We start from the raw sequence: 21061 nt of genomic DNA on the forward strand, positions 1-21061 counted from the left end.
CTTGTATCGTGCAACTTCATGACTCCACTACGCATGCGCTGCGCCTCCAGGAAAGTGGCTACTGCGGCTGCGCGAGTCGGCGGGCCGGCCTTCCCCGTCACGTGTCGGAGGACCGCTGCGTGGAAGCGGCGATGGTGGTGGCGGTAGCGACGGCAGGCCGTAGGGCGGTCGGAAGGTTTCCGGTTCCGGTGTAACGTTCGGGCTCCGTCTCAGGGGCTGAAGTTTGTGAGGTGAGTAGTGGCCCCGGGCCCAGAGAGGGTATCCTCGGGTTCGGGCGCCTGGGGCTAGGGCTCAGTCCAAGAGGAGGACCGAAGCAGGAAGGTTCAGTGGGAAGGCAGCTGAGAGAAGAATAAGGTTCCGCGGGAGAACGGGTTGAAATGAGATTATTGAGAGGAAAAGGGCGGGGGCGGGAAGGGGACGGGGTGGGGAGACCGGCGCAGAGATGAGGAGTTTGGGTAGAACATGGTGGGGTAGGGGCCGGTCGGAGATACGGAAAGAGCAAAAAGAGAAGAATGGGGGCTTCAGGGAGGTAACTCAGGTTGTAGTGAAGGAGCACAGGGAATAAGGAAATTCAGAAGATTGGATTCTGCTACTAGCTCATTCAGAGATCATACTGCCTTCCTTTCCACACCATAGCACACACACACACCCGCCCCACGCAGTTATTGTTCAGCATTTGGTTAGTGACAAAGCTGGTCAGTGTTTGAAACTTTGATTTTTGCCCACTGCCTGTTTAATTTGCACATTACTTTTTGGAGTATTGGGTTGAACTCGAATACATCTGTTCGTATAGTGCTTGAACACACATTTCATCTAATAGAGCAGCACCTAACTTAATTGCTTTGAACTTTTCAAATTGCTTACACTTACTTGCCTGTGATTTAATTCTACGGGAATATAAGCCCTGTTCAAATGAGGATTCTTGTCTGTTTGGTTCGCTGCTGTATGTATGCTCAGCGCCCAGCATGCTGCTTGACACTTAGTAATTACACAATAAATATTTATTGAATGAATTGAGTACAATGTAGGTATGGCAGTTGCCCTCATTTTGTAAGATGAGTAAACTGAGTTGCAGAGTAATCACTTGCCCAAAGGCTGCTAAATAGTAGAGCTCAGTGTTGTAACTGTTCAGTGTGAGCTCTTTCTTCACTCTCGGTGGTACCTGAATATGTTTCTTTTGAGCGGTGCACATTAAATATGTAAAGATTGATAGATTATACTGCTATCTCCTGATGGATGAATAGAGTCACCATAGAACTGTTCATATACTGTGTCACTGAGGCATAAAGTCTTTCCTTGTTTCATTACCTTACTAGCTTCATGCGGTTATACTAAAATTAAATACATTGTTTAGCAGCAGGTCCTAACAAGGATAAACCTGCCAAGAATGTAGAAGTTAATCATACTGAATCTTTTGGGAGAAAAGATGCCTTAAAACATCTTGAAGGCTTGACTCGCAGATCAAACCCTGATATGTGGCACTGCTGGGAGGAGGTTAGCTTGGAAATTGAGGTCAATGCAGTTTATTGACTTGTAGGTATTGTGGAGAAAATCGGGGAAATAAATTTTCTCTATGCTCATGAGGAGTTTGGAGATACGGGTAGGAGATCAAAATGTAAATTTGAATAATGTTTAAGAATTATAATAACTTGCATTAAATAACAAATTAAGGAGCTATAGAGAGTTCTTTATGGAAGTGTTTTCTCTGCTAAGCTAAAAAGTAGGAAAATAAAGGTGAAAGGCAAAGAGAGAGACCATCCAAAATGAGAGTATTCTTTTCTGAGCTGAGGGATTACTTGTATCAGGTCAATTAACCTAGACCCTGAGGGAGAAAGAATTATCTGGGTACAGAATTCTCACTGGGATGAATATGACTTCAGAGAAATGTGACAGAATAGTCTTAAGGATTATGAGCTTTAATATAGAATAACTGATCTCTCTTATTTGCATCCCTTAAAAGAAAGGAAACCTGTAGGTCAAGACTGAGTTAAGGAATGCCTGCTGGGAAGTAGGAGGAATAGAAAAGATGGCCTCTAGGTGAACTTTTTTAAGTTTTGTTTTCAGGTTATAAGTTTGCCAGTCCTTGTTGATATGACAAGATCAAAAAAAAAAATAGAACTCTTTCTCAGACTAGATTATTTTCAAGGTTTGTTTATTCCACAGATTTCATTGACCTATTCTGAGTTAGGGTTAAAAATCAAGTGTAATGTAGTTCTTTCTGCTGTGAAGTATGGGTTTTAGGAAAGGATTGGGCTTGAAATGAAGTGGAGGAACTTGGCTAAGGATTGAGAATAGGGGTGGGGAAGACATTCCTGATGTACTAACCACTTTGGTCTCTTTCTGTCCTCTAACTTAAGTCTTTCCTGATTCCTTTTTAGGTGCAGTATTGAATCCCATTTGATCTGTCCTTTTCCTGAAGAATGGCACTGTCCAAGAGGGAGCTGGATGAGCTGAAACCATGGGTAGAAAAGACAGTGAAGAGGGTACTGGGCTTCTCAGAGCCAACAGTGGTCACAGCAGCACTGAACTGTGTGGGGAAGGGCATGGACAAGAAGAAAGCAGCTGGTATGTACCTTTCTGAATCTTTTGACTTACCTCGTAGGATGACCCCAAACATTGCTTTGAATTTTCCCAAAAGGGTCAAGCTACATTTTAGTTTTTCTTGCATTATACTGAAAATACCCCGAATAAGTAATTTTGCTCTTTAATTTTTTAATTTGACAGTTCGAATTTCAGACTGACTGCTGTTGATCACCATACTGTTACCTAAGTTATATTTACTTAGGAAATATGTTAGAGTAAGATGAGTACATTCAGATTCAAGTTGACATCTGAACATATAGAAGTTGTTATAAAATACATGAAAAAGTTGAGGGAGACAGATTTTACTAATAGTCATCTCCTACAATGCGTTAGTTGGGAAGAGTTAGGGAGATTTTTAATCTCAAAGTTTGCTCTGGCTATGCTGCTACTTCTCTAAAAAAAATTATAACTGTATTTTTACCTCACAGGGTAAAATCATTCAGTGTAAGAGAATTTATGGGAATCCTATTAAAACAAAAAACAAAAAAACAACCTTAAGAAAACATTTCCCTTCCCCCAGGGATAAATTTCCAGTGTTGGTGTTTGTTATATGCTTGGTAGTGGACTGAAGTACTCTTACCTTTTCAACCCTGCCTCCTCTTATTTTCCTGTCAGACCATCTGAAACCTTTTCTTGATGATTCTACTCTCCGATTTGTGGACAAACTTTTTGAGGCTGTGGAGGAAGGGCGAAGTTCTAGACATTCCAAGTCTAGCAGTGACAGGAGCAGAAAACGAGAGCTAAAGGTAGGTTACCGTTAACTATCTGATGAACTTGGGAGTGTTTCGAATGGTAACAAAGTTGCTGAGCTTACCTGGCTCACACTTTGATATCCACTATCAAGAGAGGTACTTAGACCTTAAAGCAGAGGGGATGAAATGTACTTGTATTATCACCAGTTTATGGTAATGAACTACCTAAGTTCATGTGTAGAAACAGTCCAAGGAAATAACTGATAGTTTTGGGGGTTTTTTCATATACAGTTAGGACTTTGGGTTCTCTTGTTCCTCGTGTCTCTTTTTTCGTCCCCTTTACTACTACCTACAAACTGATTGATCTAAGATGTTGTGTTTTGATTTACTTGACACCTAATAGATTGCTTCAGAATGTGACTGCACTGCTACCTGAGCTGTAGACCTCATTGTTGCTCTTTTATAGAGGTTTCTCTGCAGTGGCCTTGCAGAGCGATACCTAACAACAGTTACTATCTAGCATATGCCTGGAGAGCTGCCATTTTTCTATATAGCATATTGCTGGTCATCTGGCCCTATAAGTAGAGTACTTAAGTGGACCGTTATTACTCCCTTACCTACTTTACTTTTTATTCTGCGATTGCTGATTGGTCATGGCCTGGGAGTATTTGCAATATCATAGCTGATCTGTCAACCTTTTTTCTCTCTGTCTCTCTGTCTCTCTCTCTCTCTCTCTTAAAAATACCTTTTCTGTGACTGCCATCAAACCTTCCAAAGTGCTTTTGATACCTTGGCTATCCCATTGCTTTTCCTGAGGCACAAAGGGTGAATAAGCAATGTCTTGTTATCTGACCAGGCTATGGAACCAAGAGAAATAAATATTCATGTGTTCTTTGTGTTTAGGGCATTGGAAGGTGATCAGAGGAATGAGAGATAGTCCTTGCCTTAAAATATTTTGCAATTTAAGGATTGGGGGTGGGGGAACACAACAGAATATAGTCACAAATTATAAAATCTGAATAGTAATTTCATGTAAATTTTAGGGTTGAGTGTAAACTTTTGTTGAATTTTATTATGTTTAAAGGGGAATACTTGATCCACAATATACACCAGTCTGTAGAAAGAAGATCAGTTTTGACAGGGCATGGTGCTGTATAAGTGCTGAGGGCATGCTGTGAATGAAGTGACTAGATGGGGTGGGATAAATAAAAAATGGTTTCTTGAAGGAGGTATCTAGATAGCCTTGGGATATGGGTCCCATTTTGGTCCATTCAAGTCCCCACCCCACACAATATATTATGGGAGAGTCCTTTTTCTTGAACTGTAGGAGTTCCAGGAAGCGCTCGCCCCTGGCCGAGGATATGTCCTTGCAAAACACGAGCCCTCCTAGTGAAGAGGGGATGTCACCCAAAGCCTACCACCGGTGTGTACATTTGCTTTTTCCCATTGTCCCTTCCAGTTGGCCATTCTTGGTCCTGTTAAATTCACCTTGCAAATTAGTCAACATATTTGAGTTCCCATTGTTTGATAAGAAGGAAGTATTATTGGGGAATACAGAAGAAGAAAGAGAAAGCCCCTGTCCTGGAAGAGCTTAGACTGTAGTTGGGAGACAGTACTAACAATGAAAGACTTAACACCTGGCAAATAGAATGTATTTTACATATATATTCATAATAGTATGAACCAAACTATTAAGTGCTAAAGTGGAGGCAAAACAACAGTTTGATCAAAGTGGGATGAGATTATTAATGAGGAAAACTTCCTGGAGGAGGTGAGTTTTAGGCAGGATTTAGAATAGGGGTTGTGGAAAAGCTGAGGGAGATCATTACACATGCGGGCAGTAGCATTTGCAAAGACTGTGAAATGGGCACATTTATAAGGCTATGGGGATGAAATTTGCTTGACTGGAGTGGGAGAATGATGAAGTTGGGTGAGATGGTCCATTTGGTGGAGGGTCTAGAAGACTCTGGGAAATGCCACAACATGCTGATAGGAACTAGGATGATTCTTCTCTTCTCCCATGGGCAGGGATACAACTCTTCTTTCATCTTGGGTTCCCTTAGGAAGTTTTTGGTGATGACTCTGAGATCTCCAAGGAATCATCAGGAGTAAAGAAGCGACGGATACCACGTTTTGAGGAGGTGGAAGAGGAGCCAGAAGTGATCCCTGGGCCTCCTTCAGAGAGCCCTGGCATGCTGACTAAACTCCAGGTTAGTAATCAAAAACTGGAAATAGTGATTTTGTGGGTTGAAGAAGCAAGAGATGCTTGCTGTAATACTGGGGAACCTTTTTTTTTTTTTTTTGATTTTATTTATTTATTTTTAGAGAGGGGAAGAGAGGGAGAGAAACATCAGTGTGTGGTTGCTTTTCTCACGCCCCCTGCTGGGGACCTGGCCTGCAACCTAGCCATGTGCTCTGACTGGGAATCAAACCAGCTACCCTTTGTTTCGCAGGCCAGCCACTCAGTCCACTGAGCCACACCAGCCAGGGCAGTACTGGGGAACTTTTATTTCCTGTTTTATGTTTCATCATTCCTTGGGTTAACCAGGAGTATTCGAGTTGAAGGTTAATGAAATGGCATTTACTGAATACCTATTACGTGGCAAGCAAGGTGTGTTACATACTTCATTTGCCCAGTTATATACCTCGTAGGGTCATTGAGAAAATTATTGAAATAATCAGAGCTCAGCTTGATGGTAGAGGAATTTCCACAAAATTCAGAGAAGGTTTCATCCACTTAACCTCAAGTTGACTTTGTATTTTTTTTAATAGGAATTATCTGGTTTTTAAAAAAATGGGCACTGTTAAACAATTTTGCTTCCACATAAGCAGTATCTGTTCTTGGGGGGAAGAGGTGTCTCTCTGTGTGTGTGTCTCTCTCTCTCTCTCTCTCTCTTTCAGAGTGTGTGAGTGTATGTGTGTGTATGTGTGTTTGGGTGGATGGGTTTGCTTATATTTCTGAAAGGAAAGAAATTGATCATTATTTTTTTAATAGAGAAGGAGGTGGAAGAATTCACTATATATACACTTTTGAACTTTTAACATATTGAACTATATAAATCTATCACCTACTCAGAAAAGGTTAAAAATAAACTTTAAAAAATATCTTGGAGCCCCTTGACACCAGTTCTCTTGGAAAATTTGAGAAGAGTTATGTGATCATATCCTCAAAGCTTATCACCCTGAACTTCTGTAGATAGAAGGGGTTTACAGAAACTGTGAAGCAGGTCTTTGTATTGTCTCTGGTTATCCAAACTAGGAATTCAGAGATCGATAACATAATTTTTTTTTTTTTAAGACATAGTGATTTGTGTGGGTTCTGTTAGGAATGTTGCATGTATTATTTAAATGCCCACAATAACCTTTGCTAGGTAGATACTACTATTTTTACCCCTTTTAGACTCTTGGAAGTTTAAGGATTAAATATGTCCAAGGTCACACAGGCATTAAGTGTCAGAGTTAAAATTCAAACTCAAGTCTCTCTGACTCCAGAGTCTTAGTCATCAAGCTGTGTTACTACCTAACATGCCAGTCCTGCTTTGGGAAGATGGGTTGAAAAATTTCGGTGCTCAGGTGTGTAGCTTTATCTTTACTAAATTTCCTAACTGATGATACAGGTATAATATGATGTAGTCATTCAAAAAAATTTCGCTCTCTAGTCCTGAAAGCCTTTAGGATTTAGGAACCTGTTTGGGAGAAATAAAAAAGACATTAATAATTTTTCAACTCTCCCCCACCCCTGAGAACAGATCAAACAGATGATGGAGGCAGCAACACGACAAATTGAGGAGAGGAAAAAACAACTGAGCTTCATCAGTCCCCCCACACCTCAGGTATTGTACCCAAATTACTCTGAAAAAAAAAAAAAACAATCTTTAGCACAGAATTTCTTGCCATACTTTCAAATGAGAGTCCAAAAGTGACTGCATGCTCCATTCCACAGTCTACTATTCTGTGTGAGTGTGTGTGCCTGTCCGTCTGCCTAATCCATCTAATTTTGATTTCTTTTTCTCTGTGTCACAGCCAAAGACTCCTTCTTCCTCTCAACCAGAGCGACTTCCAATTGGCAACACTATTCAGCCTTCCCAGGCCGCCACTTTCATGAATGATGCCATTGAGAAGGCAAGGAAAGCAGCTGAACTGCAAGCCCGCATCCAAGCCCAGCTGGCACTAAAGCCAGGGCTCATTGGCAATGCCAACATGGTGGGGCTGGCCAATCTTCATGCCATGGGCATTGCTCCCCCGTGAGTATCTTGAAGCTTGAGAAGCAATAAATACCTTTGAAGGCTTTTTTTTTTCTAAGTGAGCACAATTTTTTAAAAATTGGTTTTAAAGAGAGAGGAAGGTAGTGGGGAGAGGGAGAGAAACATCAGTTTGTTGTTACACTTATGTATTCATTCGTGTGCCCTGACTGGGAATCAAACCCGCCACCTTGGTGTATCAGGATGACGCTCTAACAAACTGAGCTACCCAGCCAGGGCTTCTTTGAATGTTATTGATCCTTTTTGTCCAAGGAACCTAAATCATTTCTTACAGTTACTTATTTCTTACATATGCTGAATAAATATCAATTTAATGTATTCCCTTGGCTTCCTTATTGCAGAGTTTATATTCTTTTTATATTGGTAGGACTGAGGTTAAGATTATTCATCTAATCCTGAAGCTAGGAATAGGATCAGGTGTCCTGGTTTTTAACTCAGCTCTATCCATTAAACCCCATTAGGTAAGGCCCTGACCAATGTGGCTCGCTTGGTTGAGCATCATCCTAACATAGATGGATTTTGATTTGTTTTATTTTCTGCTTGTTTTTTGTTTGTCTTATTGTTCCATATGCAATTTATTTCTTTGTGGACTATTTTTCAGGAAGGTGGAGTTAAAAGATCAAACTAAACCTACACCACTGATTCTCGACGAGCAGGGTCGCACTGTAGATGCAACAGGCAAGGAGATTGAGCTGACACACCGCATGCCTACTCTGAAGGCCAATATTCGTGCTGTAAAGAGGGAACAATTCAAGCAACAGCTTAAAGAAAAGCCATCAGAAGACATGGAGTCCAATACCTATTTTGATCCCCGAGTCTCAATTGCCCCCTCCCAGCGACAGAGACGCACTTTTAAATTCCATGACAAGGGCAAATTTGAGAAGATTGCCCAACGATTACGGACAAAGGTATCTGGCCTAGAATATAACCTAGAACTTCAAAGATGTTAGGAAGGTGACAGAGGAAATTGAATACAGTCCTAAAATACTGTCAACTCAGTTCTCTGTGTTTTAGGCAATTAGACTTGAATTTTAGCTCATTTGTTTCTTTAATTACATTCTACTTAGGTAGAAATAAAATTGAGTTTGAAAATTCTCCACATCCAAATAGCAGTGGGAGGAGACAATTAAGAACCCTTTGGATGATTGATGAAAGCTATCCTGATGTGAAAATTTACTGCAGACAATCCTCTGACCATGAAAGTTAGATTGACTATATTCAGGGACTTTTGCCTTCTCGTTTTCATCCTCTCAGAATGAGGTTTTCATAAAATTTCATTTGTGCATATTTGCTGCAGGCAGGCACTGTAGGGTGAAGAGAGAGAGATGACGGTGAGATGTGCATAAATCAACTAAGTAAAGGATAAAAAATGAATGGCTTTTTTCCTAAGCATTCAGCCATTATGAACTAGTTCATTAGAGGTAAAGAGTTCAACAAGGGAATATTTTAAAATTTGGGATTCTACTACTTACATGCTTTGTGTGACTCCAAGTTACCTTCTGATCTTCGTTTATCTTGTCTTTAGGCTCAACTGGAGAAGCTGCAGGCAGAAATCTCACAGGCAGCTCGAAAAACAGGCATCCACGCATCAACTAGGCTGGCCCTCATTGCTCCTAAGAAGGAGTTAAAAGAAGGGGATATTCCTGAAATTGAGTGGTGGGATTCTTATATCATCCCCAATGGCTTTGACCTGTGAGTTTGTTAGTTAATTTCTTTTAATAAGACCAGAGTTTTAATGGGAGAGATGAATGATATTGAAGCATTAAGTTAACTCTTAAAATCCAAGAGAAATAGGTAACTGTATACAAGCTCATATATTTGTAAAGAATATGTTGTATGGGTTATTTTTAGTGTTTTGGGGTTAATATGGGAGGAATAGACACAAATAATTTAAAAGCAGATCTATAAATTATTTGCTTTTGTTTTACATTATTTGTTTTTACCATAGTTGTCTTTTTACATTCTTTTGTTACTTAAAATAGGTATTTATGTTTCTTAAAGATCTAGTTCTAGAATAGAACAAGATCCTTAGTCAATGGGAGAAAGAATGGTAAAACATATAAGAAATGCTTGGAAAAGGATAAAGGGGGCCAAATATATGGTAACAGGATTTGACTTTGGGTGGTGGACAGACAGTGCAGTATGCAGATCATGTATCATGGAGATGTACACTTGAAACCTATATAATCTTACTAACTAATGTCACCCCAATGAATTTAATTTAAAAATAAAAGGGAAACATTAGAAGAGGATTAATTATATCTGCTCTATCATTCTGATACATGGCTTTTAGGAGAGTGTGTCTCAGCCTTTCTTACCCTTCCTTTGTTACCCATTCTCCTAGGAAATTATTGTTACTAATGAGAGAATGTGATATATCCATCAATGGTGTCAGAGCAGAAAAAAGATTGCAAATATCTGGTGCGGAGAGTTATCTAACCTTAGTGGGACTGAGTTTTCTTATCTTGAAAATCCTGTGTAATATAATTACATATTATAGATATGCAGATACTAAAAAGTGCTTGAGTGCATTAAAAAGAATGGATTTTTTCACTGTGTTTCTGACACCTCTCTTGGAATCATCTCTACCCACATACTCTGTTTTCTCTTCTTCCTCCAATTTTAGTACAGAGCAAAATCCCAAGAGAGAGGATTATTTTGGAATCACAAATCTTGTTGAACATCCAGCCCAGCTCAACCCTCCAGGTAATATATCGATTAGTCAGGGCTCCACAGAAACATTATCCAGTAGATAATGTGATAATGGACCTGTCCTTTGTCTGCACTGTCTATAGAGTAGCCACTGTCCACTTGGGACTCTTGAGCACTTGAAAACTGACTTGCACTAATACAACTAAGGGACTGAATTTTTAATTTTATTCAGTTTTTTAAAAACAAAAGTTTCTGTTTATTTAGTTTTAGAAAGAGGGGAAGGGAGAGAGAAGGAGAGGGAGAGAAACATCGATTGGTTGCCTCTCGCACACCTTTAACCAGGGACCTGGCCCGCAACCCAGGCATGTGCCCTGACTAGGAATACAAGACCTTTGAGTTTGCAAGACAACGCCTAGCCCATTGAGTTAGACCAGTAGGACTAATTTTAGTTAATTTTAATTAATTTACATTTAAATAGTATGTGTGACTAGTGACCACAGTATTGGACAGTGCAGCTGTAGAGCATTGAGGCCTAATCTAAAGTAGACCTCATTGATGTCTGGTCCAAGTTGGGCTTTTGCCATAGTGTTGATTCCCAATTCCAGTCTTGTATATCACCTCTAAATTCCTGCCCTTATGTCTTCTTTGTCTATAGTCTTCTCTTTCCCTATTGTTTTTGAAGCAAAAGTCTGTTTGCTCAGCCCTGACCCACGTGGCTCAATAGATTGGGTGTCATTCCACAAAATGAAAAGTCACCAGCTGGGTCCCCAATTGGGGCACATATGAGAGTCAGCTGATCAATGTTTCTCTCTCACATCGATGTTTCTCTCCCTTTCTTTCTACCTCCCTTCTGCTCTCTCTAAAAATAATAAATAAAATCTTTAAATATACATATAAAAAATACTTTCCCCCCATCTTAATAAAAAACAGTCTATTAGCACAGCCAAAAGAGATAGGCTGTGTTTTTAACTAGGTGAATCCCTTGGGTAAATCACTTAGGACACAGAATTTTCTCATGTACAGATAATATTAACTGAAAAGCCTTCTTTAAGAGTTATGTGCATCATAAAAGACTTCAGTGTTTTCATCAGGTTTGGGATGAACAGAGGAGATAATACCTCAGTTAGTAAATTTGCTTGCTAGTATCTCTAGTAACTTCAGAAAAATAGGTTGAGATCTTGAGCTAGTACAAGGTATAATAATCATTGAATTTTACTTAACCAGAATCTACTTAGCTGTCGTCATTGTGAATCATTAGAAGAATGTTTGGGCAGAGGGGAGTGTTTGTTTTAAAAAGTTATGTAAACCTGCTTTGGGGGTCCAGGTGATCTTTTTCATTTCCTGTAGCTCTGAAATTATAAATTTTATCATCTTAGCCAGTGGTTTTCAAATTGTATTACATAGAAACATTATGGGTCAGGAGGTAAGATCCAAATAGGATTCTAGATACCGAACCCCCCCCCCCCCGAAAATCCACAAGCAGAAAGACCAGAGGAGCTCTAATTTTGTTTTCTGGATTTGCCACATTTCAGTTGATAAAGGGTTCAGTTGTTTAAAGAAAATCAAGTTAGAACACTACTCATGAAAGATAGACTGCTTTTCAAAAATAAACATTACTACCACTATCACAACCTAAAAATAACCAAAACAATTAAAGATTCTTTCAATGTGATTGATACAACATCTGCATTCCTCTAATATGCTTATTGCTCATTTCTGTGATTAACAGTCGACAATGACACACCAGTTACTCTGGGGGTGTATCTTACCAAGAAGGAACAGAAGAAACTTCGAAGGCAAACAAGGAGGGAAGCACAGAAGGAGCTACAAGAGAAAGTCAGGCTGGGCCTAATGCCTCCTCCGGAACCCAAAGGTACATGTTTTAAGAGGGATGAAAGAGTGGCCTGTTGATCTTTGTAATTCTAGAGGAACTTCAGCATCTGTCTGTACTTGGGTGCTTTCTGTTTCTAAGAATTGTATATTGGGGGGTTGTTGGTTTTTTTTTCCTTTCCTAAATTTTTTACTCTCCTTATTAAAAAAGATCAATGTATTCATTGTGGAGGTAATTAAGGTTTATTTTAAGCATTATTGATCACATAACACACTGATCTTCCTGGAAGAATAATAGTCTTGAAGTTTATGAAGACAGTAGCATTATTCGCAGAGAGTGGCTTATGCGTAATTCTTAATATTTGAAGAATGAAAATACAGTTAAAAAGAAACCTCACTTATAGTTTCCATTGTCATTCAGTAATATTTTGAGTTAGCCCTGTTATGTATAGGATCTTTCAACTAAATGCTTTCATCAGAATAAAAATACCAAAGAAATTAAGTTCCCTGAGTGGAAGAGGGTCAATGGGGGACAAATGGTGACAGGAGACTAGACTTCCGATGGTGAGCACACAGGACAGTGTGCAGATGATGTAGAATTGTACACTTGAAACCTATATAATTTTATTGAGCTATGTAACCCCAATAATTTCAATTTAAAATTTTGAAAATAAAAAGGAAAATAGCCCTCGCTGGGTGACTCATTCAGTTGGAGCATCCTCCTGTACACCAAAAAGTTGTGGGTTTTATTCCCAGTCAGGGCATTTAGAGGAGGTAACCAATCACTGTTTCTCTTTCTCCCCCACCCCCTTCCTCTCTCTAAAATCAATAAATATCCTCAGGTGGGGATTAAAAACAGTTTTTTTAATATAAAACAAGAACACTTAAAAAATATAAGTTCCTTGTCTTTCATAAAATTTTCAAGTAATGTAAATAAATGCATACCAACTATTTAGATTAATTGTGTGAATTGCCACTAATGTTGAGTTAAAACTCTATGGGCTTTTCAAGGTAGGAGCTTTTGGAAGAGGTGAGTTTTGAGCAGAGTTGAAATAGGTAAACAATATGAATTGGTAGAGAAGAGAAGATAGGTTATCCCAGCTGGAGAAGCAATTTCAGAGACTGATTTCTTCCTTCTCTCCGCTGCAGTAAGAATTTCTAATTTGATGCGAGTATTAGGAACAGAAGCTGTTCAAGACCCCACGAAGGTAGAAGCCCATGTCAGAGCTCAGATGGCAAAAAGGCAGAAGTAAGTGCCATGGGATTGGGTGGAAACCCAGGGCAAGTATCTTTCCCAGACTCTTCTGGGGGATCCATATTTGAAGGGAGGGGAGAGTCCTCCGTTGCTCTCTCTTTCCCTCAGCCCTGCCTCTGATCTTCAATGCCTTTCTCACTTGTGGATGTCCTTCCTGTCACGACAGAGCGCATGAAGAGGCCAACGCTGCCCGAAAACTTACAGCAGAACAGAGAAAGGTCAAGAAAATTAAAAAACTTAAAGAAGACATTTCACAGGGGGTACACATATCTGTATATAGGTAGGTGTCCAAACTAGGCCAACTTTTCCCTTCAAAATATCAAAACATTTTCTGAGTTCTTGAGGCAGAATTACTGTGGTTCAAAAGCATACCTCTAACATCATCAGCCCCTAATCTCTTTAAATAACCCTAGTGTGAAGAAGGAATTAATGAATCTTCTACAATGATGAGACTCTTATGTCTCTGAGGTCTTCTTAGTGAACCCATAATCGTTCTGAAGAATGAATGAATGAATGAATGAACAAATGAACAAACGATTCATCGAGTATACTTGTTCAGGCCAAGATGTGAACTAAGGATCATTTATGCTTTTTGAAGCATAAAGTACCTTATTTCTCCTGATGAACTGCAGTAATCCTTAGTCCTGCTCCGAATTGCACTTTATACACTTACTTTTGTGTTGATTTAATGTTTTCATTCTCTTATGTTAAAACAAGTTCATGTTTAATAACTAGTTCTTAATTATAAATAGTGGTACACTTATTATAAAAGTAGTGAATCCTTATTAAGATAAAAAAAATTCTGACAATACAAAAGGGCACTTAAAGGGAAGCTCCCTTCTTATTTTTTGATGCTTTAGATGCTTTAGGGTGATTGCTTCTAACAGTTTTTCATGTATCCTAGGAATTTTTTACGGATAGCATTGTAACTACATTCTAAGCATATAAGGGTAAAGAATGTTGATTTTTATACTGGCAAGAACAATTAAGTATTTTTGGATGATGGTAAATACCTTTCTTTCATTCTTGGGTAAATTTTAATTACCTGCTATTTGTTGTAAAGTGTCCAAGTGCTAGACTTGGAAGAGGTGTAAGACAGTGTAAATACTTCTGAACTCATCAGTTCTGCCTTTAAGCATCAGTACATTTGCTTACTCCAAAGATCTTTTTTTCTAGAGAGAAAATCATTTTGGATTCATCTATTTATGTGTCATTCCATTCAGGCAGCTTCTGATGCTAAATGAAAGCCATAACTAAACTTTCCCTTCTCCAGAGTTCGAAATTTGAGCAATCCAGCCAAGAAGTTCAAGATTGAGGCCAATGCTGGGCAACTGTACCTGACAGGGGTGGTGGTACTGCACAAGGATGTCAACGTGGTAGTAGTGGAAGGGGGTGAGTCTGAAAAAATTGAGGGAGGTTGTCCCCAGGCAACTCTAGGCCTTGAAGTCATTAGCATGGTGGGAGAAAGGAGGAAAAGGCAGTATTTTAGAACCATACCTGGGTGTACAAGGTCTGTCCAAAAGGTATCCAGCCATGTAATATGAAAAATAGAAACACTTATTGAAGAAGATACAAGATACAAAACGCTCTGTACACAGGACAGCGATGCCTCAGTCCACTTAAAGCAGGCACATTGGGAACTCACACAGTTCTCCCAGTCACCATTAGCTGCCCCATAGTGTTTTCCTGAATCTCTGTCTGTCTGAAATCTCTTCCCTTTCAAAGGTGGTTTTAGTTTTAGGAAAAGCCAAAAGTCACAGGGTGCCTGCCAGGTCTGAGCTGCAGGGGGTCTGAGTCACCTGGGTTATTTGATGCTTCACCAAAAAAACTGCACAAGATGTGGTGCAAGAGCGGGCATATTGTGATGAAGTTGCCAATCACCAGCTGCCCATAGCTGCAGCCTTCTGAATCATCTGACTAGCTTCCATGGAGGAATGTTCAAGCTTAACGCAAAATTTGATGTAGATTCGTTGCTCTACTCACTCAGTCATTTTGAATGTGACAGCCGTACAGTACACCTGCCCACTCAGTGGCGTCTGCCACTCCCACTGACTAGCGCAGTGAAGTTGTCATTGTTCGCACGTGTGCATTCCAGTTCACTTTCCTTGGCTGCTAAGTTACATTGTTACTGCGCAGACCCTTCTCATCATGTTAACAATGGCTGGGCTTTGTCCAGACAGAACTCATAACATTCTGGGCCTCTGTTTCCATGTTTATTGGAGTAAAAGGACCTAAGCTATGGTTCCTGGGATTGCTTCAACTACCATATTAATGTCTGAGCATTAATGAGCTCACAGGTTCTTGCTACACACCACCATCTTCCACAACCCTGGCAAAATTCTCCTTTTCTGTTTCCAGGCCCCAAGTCCCAGAAGAAATTTAAGCGTCTTATGCTGCATCGGATAAAGTGGGATGAACAGACATCTAACACAAAGGGAGATGGTGAATGGGGGTTAGAGGGGATTGAGTGGGAGTTGGGGGTGGTATTCTGTACATTCATCTATTCCCTACCTCTGACATTCTGCTAACACTGGATAATGTTCAGAAATTTTAGAAAGACCCATTTGAATTATGAGCATGCTAGACATTCATACAGTATTTATTATATGATCAAGTGCATGAGCGTTAGTTATTTTTCTGCCTATTTTTTCAGGTTTTCTACAAGTTTCTCTGTCCACCCTGGATCTGGCTACTAATTACATGAGAGTATTTAGTTTGTGAATATTCAGCACACTATGCACTCATGTACATTGCATTACTTTTTGATAAACATTTTTTAAAAGAGTTGAAGGCAAAAGAAGGTTTTGAGATTTTAAAAAAAGCTTTCTGCTTTGTTCAAGAAAATGTACTTTTCATTCTTTTGCCCAACTTTATCTTATCAAATATATATATTTGACATCCTCTTGGCTGTCATTCTTCCATCAATATTCGTTCTTCTCTTTGAAATGAAAATATCTTTTAGAATTTAACATATACAGAGAGACTTTTTTTCTTTAAAGATTTTATTTATTTATTTTTAGAGAGGGGAAGGGAGGGAGAAAGAGAGGGAAAGAAACATCAATATGCATTTGCCTCATGCTTACCCTACTGGGAACCCGGCCCCCTACCCAGGCATGTTCCCTGGACTGGAAATTGAACCGGCAACCCTTTGGTTCACAGGCCGGCGCTAAATCCACTGAGCTACACTAGCCAGGGAGAGATTTTTTTAACCTCACTTTTGCCCTGTTACACTTCTTGGTTTATCTTAAAGTATTTATAACCTTACAAAGTAGTATGTTTTTTACAGTTGGCCTGTATTTTGTTTCACAAGTGTTCCTATTTTCATTTGGTAGATCTACCCTCCTCCATTAGACTAAAACATCCTTGAAAATGGACTCTTATCGTTTGGCATCTGAAGCCTTGTTCCCAAAGTGCTTAGGACAAGTTTTATTTTGGTGGCTTGTCTTTTATTTATCTACTTACTCCCAGTACCCAGCACAGCTCTTGACACATACTAGGTGTTCAATAAATGTTTGTTGAATTAATTTCCCTGCCTATGTAAACTTCCAGTCTAATTTGGGGTAAAGAGTAACAAGACATTTGATCCCAATACATGGTAAAGAGTGACGATATTTAAAAGAATTTTGGTAGACTTGAATACTGTTTGTTTAGAACCTAAATTTTGGTCTCTATTCTAAATCTAGAGCAAGATTTAGCTATATTGTCTTTTCCAGATGACGAGGAATCCGATGAGGAAGCTGTGAAGAAAACCAACAAATGTGTACTAGTCTGGGAGGTAGGTAATTCCTTTTTTTTTTTTTTTTTCCTATAGAGAGAGGGGAAGGGAGGAAGAGGGGGAAGAACATCGATTGGTGCCTCTCACATGTGCGCCGAGGGGGACCAAGTGCACAACCCAGGCATGTGCCCTGACCAGGAATCAAACCAGCACACTTTTTGGTTCATGGGTTGATGCTCAACCAGCTGAGCCACACTGGCCAGGGCCAGCACGGTGATTCATTACTAAACTGTGAAGCAAAACTTCAGCTAATTCCTGATTGTTCAGACTATTCAAATGGAGCAATGGAATGGTAAAATTAAATAATGACTGATCTCTTAAGTAATTTGTGGCCCCCTACCCTTGCCCAGAATTCACTGTTAAATGTTTGGCAGCAAATTCTTGTCATTATATTTTAACTCGGTAAGTATGTTAGTATCTGCTATCTGGAGAAGAGTTTGGAAAACCAATGGCAAGGTTACAAATTCTCAGCTGAGTTATTTCATAGTCATAGATCAGGCTTGTAAATAGGGAAATTAATTGTTGGGTTTTTCTTTGGGTATAGTACTAAATTTAAGAATATGAAGTTGTGAGTCTGGTCAGTACCACTAGTTAGCTACGTAACTGGACAAGGTACTTAAAATTCAGTACTATTGTTTTTGCCTATAAAATGTGGTTATAACTTTACCTCCCTGTTGTCAGAGAGTTGGTTTTTGGGGGGGGGGGTTTCCCCCTCACTGGAGATCATGCTAATTGATTTTGGTGGGGGGGACAGGAGAGAAGGAGAGAAACATTGATGTGAGAGAGAAACATTGATCAGATGCCTCTCATACCTGGACCAACCAGGGACTGAACCCACAACCTAGGCATGAGCCCTGGCCAGGAATCAACCCACCACCTTTTGGTTTATTGAACAGTGCTCCAACCAACTGAACCATGCTGGCCAGGGCAAAGGTTATTTGTTTGAGAACCTAATTAGATTATTATATAATGATACTTAATAAAAGTAATTAAATCACTCTTCAAATGGAACTTTTTTTGTGGTTATACAGTTCTTTCATCCCTGAAATCTTAGTGAACCAGCATTGGTTCTGAAGAATGAATGAATGAATTAATAGGCTTATCCAGGCCAATTTGTGAATAAGTGTTTCTCAAGGAAGCATGAAAAGTTTCTTTTCTCAGTAACTTATCCTGATATAGTACAGTAATCTTTTTATTTCCACTCCAAAATATACTTTATACATTGTAAGTGTTTTTTACCTTTGTGTTTATTGTTTTCATTTTATATTCTCTTGTGTTCATATGTATCTTCTATTTTTTTAATGTGCTAGTATTTAGTAACTAGTTCTTTATTATAAAAGTATTACATCATTACAAAAGTAGTAAATGCTGTCCTGGCTGGGTAGCTCAGTTGAAACATCATCCCGTGCACCAAAAGGTGGGTTGGATTCCCAGTCAGGGCTCATACCTAGGCTGCAGGTTCAATCTCGTACATATGGTTGGGGCTTATACAAGAGGCAGCTGATTGATGTTTCTCTCTCATGTTGATGTTTCTCTTTGCCTTTCTCCCTTCCTCTCTCTCTAAAATCAATAAACAAGTGAATATTTAAAAAAAAAGGTAGTGAATGCTTATTAAAATGAATTCTAACAACAAAAAGAAGCACTGAAATCTCTTTTGATTCCCTGATTTTTTTTTTTTTTTTTTTTTTTTAAGATTTTATTTATTTGTTTTTGGATAGAGGGGAAGGGAAGGAGAAAGAGAGGGTGAGAAACATCAATATGCAAGAGAAATATCAATTGGTTGCCTCTTGCATGCCCCTAATTTGGAACCTGACCCAGAACCCAGGCATGTGCCCTGACCGGGAATCAAACCGGCAGCCTTTTGGTCCACAGACCAGCACTCAGTCCACTGAGCCACACCCGTGAGGGCTCCCTGATTCTTTAAGATCACACTTTATGGGTAACTGCTACTAACTTTTACATGCAGCTTTCTGTCTCATCCTGTATTCCTCTAATTTATGCATCAATATTCAGTTGTAATAACCATAATACCTATTTATTGGTCTCGGAAGTTCCCACCTGCATATTTAATATCTGAGTCTCTTCATCTCTTTCAAATTCTCTTCCATTTATCTCTGAGTGTCCTCAAGAATTGCATCCTCAGGTTCAGAAACAAGCTGAGTTCTGTTTCAGTCTCCTTATTGGAATCTGATCCCTGAAAGACTTGAGGTAGCATTTTATGACTGTCATTGCTGTTGGTGCCTTTGGTGAAAATATGCTTCCACCCAGTTATTGTATCTTTTTCTATTATAGTTCTCTGGAGGTAGCCCCCTGGCTCCTCCTTTCCCCTCCCCGTTGTCCCTTTATTGTTCTTTATCACTAGGCCCAAGCCGCCTCCTTGTACATAGGGTCTCACTAAGTTTTGTGAAAAGAGTCCTTTCAACCTCTGATTCTCTAATGCCTTTCTCTTGAAAAGCCCAAATACTAGTCCTTGGGGCCTCGTGGGAGACAAGTTCATTCCATCTCACCCTCCATAGTCCTTCTTGACTTGCTCTTCCACCCAGTCACTAGGCCACAGAACCCTCATTCTCCATTCAGTCAAAAGAAAAAAATCCTTATGCATAAATTCATGAAAACTCACACATCCAAGGAGGTGGAGATTCTAATTGCGCTTACCAGCTCTGGATGGTGTGGCTCGGTGAATTGAATCAGCTTGCAAGCCGAAAGGTCGCCTGTTCAATTTCTAGTCAGGGCACGTGCCTGGATTGCAAATTCGGTTCCTGGTTGGGACACGTAGGAGAAGCAACTGATTGATATTTCTCTCTCACATCAATGTTTCTTTCCCTCTCTTTCTCCCTCCCTTCCCCTCTTTCTAAAAATAAATAAAATTTAAAAAGGAAAAAAAGAATTGCTTTCACCATAAAATCACTTTCAGTTAAGCTCATTGCTACACAGGCATTATTCAGTTTTATAAAAGAAAACTGTATCTCAGTGATTTTCCATTTATTTCACCTCATGGTCACATAAACTAATTACTGAAACTCTGCAGCACACCAAAAAATATATTTTGTGCTGGTCTGACAAAAAGAAATATAATTTTGATTCATTCTGGATGACTATTGTTTTGTTGTTGACTATTGTCATTTTTTTTTTAATTTGACAATCTGAGGAAAAAAGGTCAGTGCCCCTGACAGGTCAGGTATTGCATGTTTTAAAAATTCTTGAGGCACAGCACACCTGTTAAATCACCACTATATCTGATTTAAACTAGAAATTGCGGTGCTTTTACTACATATTTTGTCTCTTTCCCAGGGTACAGCCAAAGACCGGAGCTTTGGGGATATGAAGTTCAAACAGTGCCCTACAGAAAACATGGCTCGGGAGCATTTCAAAAAGCACGGGGCTGAGCACTACTGGGACCTTGCCCTAAGTGAATCTGTGTTGGAGTGCACCGACTGAGACTACTGCAAGCCCTTGCCTCCACCCTCTTGCCTATGTTTCTTCAGTTCTCTCCCTATTCTACTTCCCAACCCTGCCCACTTGTGTGTGTGATCTCAGAACTATGCCAAGCCGACATCGGGACAAAGGGAGAACACAGTGCTCCCTTCCCCTGTCAGCCTGGTGCTGCCCTTTACTCCCCTTATGTGCATATGATTAAAGAGTTATTTTTAAAGTTTGTATGGTATTTTTCACACACTCATAGGTATTGGAGTTTTGGGTCTTCAGGTGATCTTTTCTCCAGACTTCTAGCAATTGCTGTGGAAAAAGCAAATTAAGTCATTGATGTTTATGTATATGTGAATGGATGGAAGAATGAATGGGTATGTATTTTTGAAGTGTAATGGAAATTTTCTGACCTCATCTTGGAACAAGAGTGATGAAACCGTTTTCCTGGAGCAGACTGAAGCAGAAAAGAGGTGTTAAGTGGGTGAGGGGGGAACAGACGAGTGTCCATCTCTCAGCTTTCAATATATAGAATCAGGAGGTAGGTAGATTACCTCTTTACCTGGCTAAGTGGGTTTTTTGTTTGTTT

At 39.6% G+C, this 21061-nt stretch overlaps 1 protein-coding gene across 3 annotated transcripts; it reads left to right on the forward strand.

Annotated features, from left to right (window-relative positions):
* Positions 1 to 105: 105 nt before the first annotated feature.
* On the forward strand, positions 106 to 20821 carry PRPF3 (pre-mRNA processing factor 3). Of its 3 annotated transcripts, none has more exons than XM_054575279.1 (16): positions 106 to 230; positions 2379 to 2565; positions 3199 to 3329; positions 5339 to 5485; positions 7025 to 7108; positions 7299 to 7519; positions 8139 to 8445; positions 9063 to 9229; positions 10164 to 10243; positions 11919 to 12062; positions 13169 to 13268; positions 13441 to 13554; positions 14548 to 14666; positions 15633 to 15716; positions 16958 to 17049; positions 20341 to 20821. In XM_054575279.1, the coding sequence occupies exons 2-16, from the start codon at positions 2421 to 2423 to the stop codon at positions 20485 to 20487; spliced, it is 2082 nt and encodes a 693-aa protein (XP_054431254.1). In that variant the 5' UTR covers positions 106 to 230; positions 2379 to 2420; the 3' UTR covers positions 20488 to 20821. The 3 variants fall into 3 exon arrangements, with proteins under 3 accessions (XP_054431254.1, XP_054431256.1, XP_054431260.1); XM_054575281.1 differs by having other exon boundaries at positions 16988 to 17049; XM_054575285.1 differs by lacking the exons at positions 106 to 230; positions 2379 to 2565 and adding an exon at positions 4603 to 4698 and having other exon boundaries at positions 3242 to 3329.
* The last annotated feature ends 240 nt before the right edge of the window (positions 20822 to 21061 follow it).

This window comes from Pteronotus mesoamericanus, unplaced genomic scaffold (genome assembly GCF_021234165.1).
Source record: "Pteronotus mesoamericanus isolate MK-2021 breed Mesoamerican mustached bat unplaced genomic scaffold, CSHL_Meso_final contig_1108, whole genome shotgun sequence".
NCBI lineage: Eukaryota > Metazoa > Chordata > Mammalia > Chiroptera > Mormoopidae > Pteronotus > Pteronotus mesoamericanus.

Excerpts from the sequence above, each read along its gene's own strand:
- PRPF3 (XM_054575279.1), top strand. The coding sequence starts at position 2,421 with ATGGCACTGTCCAAGAGGGAGCTGGATGAGCTGAAACCATGGGTAGAA. Across the intron at positions 5,486-7,024 it reads GCATGCTGACTAAACTCCAG|ATCAAACAGATGATGGAGGC; the intron begins GTTAGTAATCAA and ends CCCTGAGAACAG. Across the intron at positions 15,717-16,957 it reads ATCTAACACAAAGGGAGATG|AGCAAGATTTAGCTATATTG; the intron begins GTGAATGGGGGT and ends TTCTAAATCTAG.